The sequence below is a fragment of the Emiliania huxleyi genome (assembly GCF_000372725.1).
Source record: "Emiliania huxleyi CCMP1516 unplaced genomic scaffold EMIHUscaffold_459, whole genome shotgun sequence".
NCBI lineage: Eukaryota > Haptophyta > Isochrysidales > Noelaerhabdaceae > Emiliania > Emiliania huxleyi.
The window spans coordinates 26158-27239 of NW_005198544.1; the positions used below are offsets into that span (position 1 = coordinate 26158).

General features: G+C 74.1%; 1 protein-coding gene across 1 annotated transcript in view; it reads left to right on the top strand.

Annotated features, from left to right (window-relative positions):
- Nucleotides 1-403: 403 nt before the first annotated feature.
- Nucleotides 404-1082, top strand: part of EMIHUDRAFT_459227 (hypothetical protein) — a gene marked incomplete at both ends in the record, with an annotated part of 5963 nt that continues 5284 nt past the window's right edge. Inside the window, 2 exons of the mRNA XM_005768440.1 lie at nt 404-846; nt 926-982. Of these exons, the coding sequence (XP_005768497.1) occupies nt 404-846; nt 926-982 (500 nt within the window). The remainder of the gene's footprint in view (nt 847-925; nt 983-1082) is intronic.

Sequence of the window (1082 nt, forward strand, 5' to 3'; positions counted from 1 at the left end):
CCTCGCGGAGCGAGCGCCAGTCGAGCCGTCGCCGTTCGCCGCAGCCGTCAGCCGTCAGCCGGCAGCAGCCGGCCGCCGGCAGCCGGCAGCCGGCGGCCGGGAGCCGGGAGCCGGCAGTCGCCGTCGCTGCCGCCGCCGCAGCAGCAGCGAGCGAGCTCCTGCGTCGCGTTTTGCCGACGCAGTGTGGACGCGCGCCGCCCAGCGGCGAGCGAGCGTGCTCGGAGCTGGGTCGGCGCGCGCGCGGGCGGACGGCGCCTGTAAACAGACAGCCGTCACAGCCCACTCATTCAAAGCGAGGAGCGAGTCTTGTAAGGACAATCATTTTTACAAAGCGCTATTTTTTCTCAGACGCCGAAAATGCACGCTGCCAAGGCCGCCGCCTTTGTTGAGGCCAGGATACACAATGCACGCCGGCCAGAGCGCGCCAGAGCGCGGAGACGTCCCCGGCTCGCAGCTGCCGTCTCTGCGCGAGCGGCGCGTGGCGGCGACCCGGGAGGGCCGCTCGCTGCTGTTGCCGAGCACGGTCGGCGCCCCGAACGCCCCTCCGCCGCCCGCAGACATTCTTGAGCAGCGGCAGCGCATGGTTGCGGCAGCGAATCCGGCGCTCAGCCAACCCGCCGGCGCAGTGGCGGGTGAAGAGAGCGGAGAGGACGACGCGCAGTCGCTCGCCTCGATCCCCTCGCCCGCCTCGTCGGCCCCGCCGTCGCCGCAGCGGTCGGCCACGCCTGGCCGCCCCGCTGACACACCGAGCCTCGGCGACGCCTCCAACCTCTCCGGTGCTGCCGGCGGCGAGGCGGCCGGCGGCGAGGCGGCAGGATCGCCCGCGGAGAGGGAGCGCTCTTCCTCGTGGCGCGCCTCGCACGCCTGCCGCCGCCACCGCCGCCGCCGCCGCCCTCCCCCGACGCGCGCCTCTCGCATGCCGTAGGTCGCTGATCGAGACGTCGGCCGGCCTCCTCGACTCGGTCTCGTCGATGCTCGCAGGGTACGCGCCCTGGTCGCCAGGCAAGGGCCGCCGGGGAGCGACCCGCGCCAGCGCCGCCTCCTGCTCCGTTCCCACCTCGCCAGCCGCTTCGGCCAGCCCC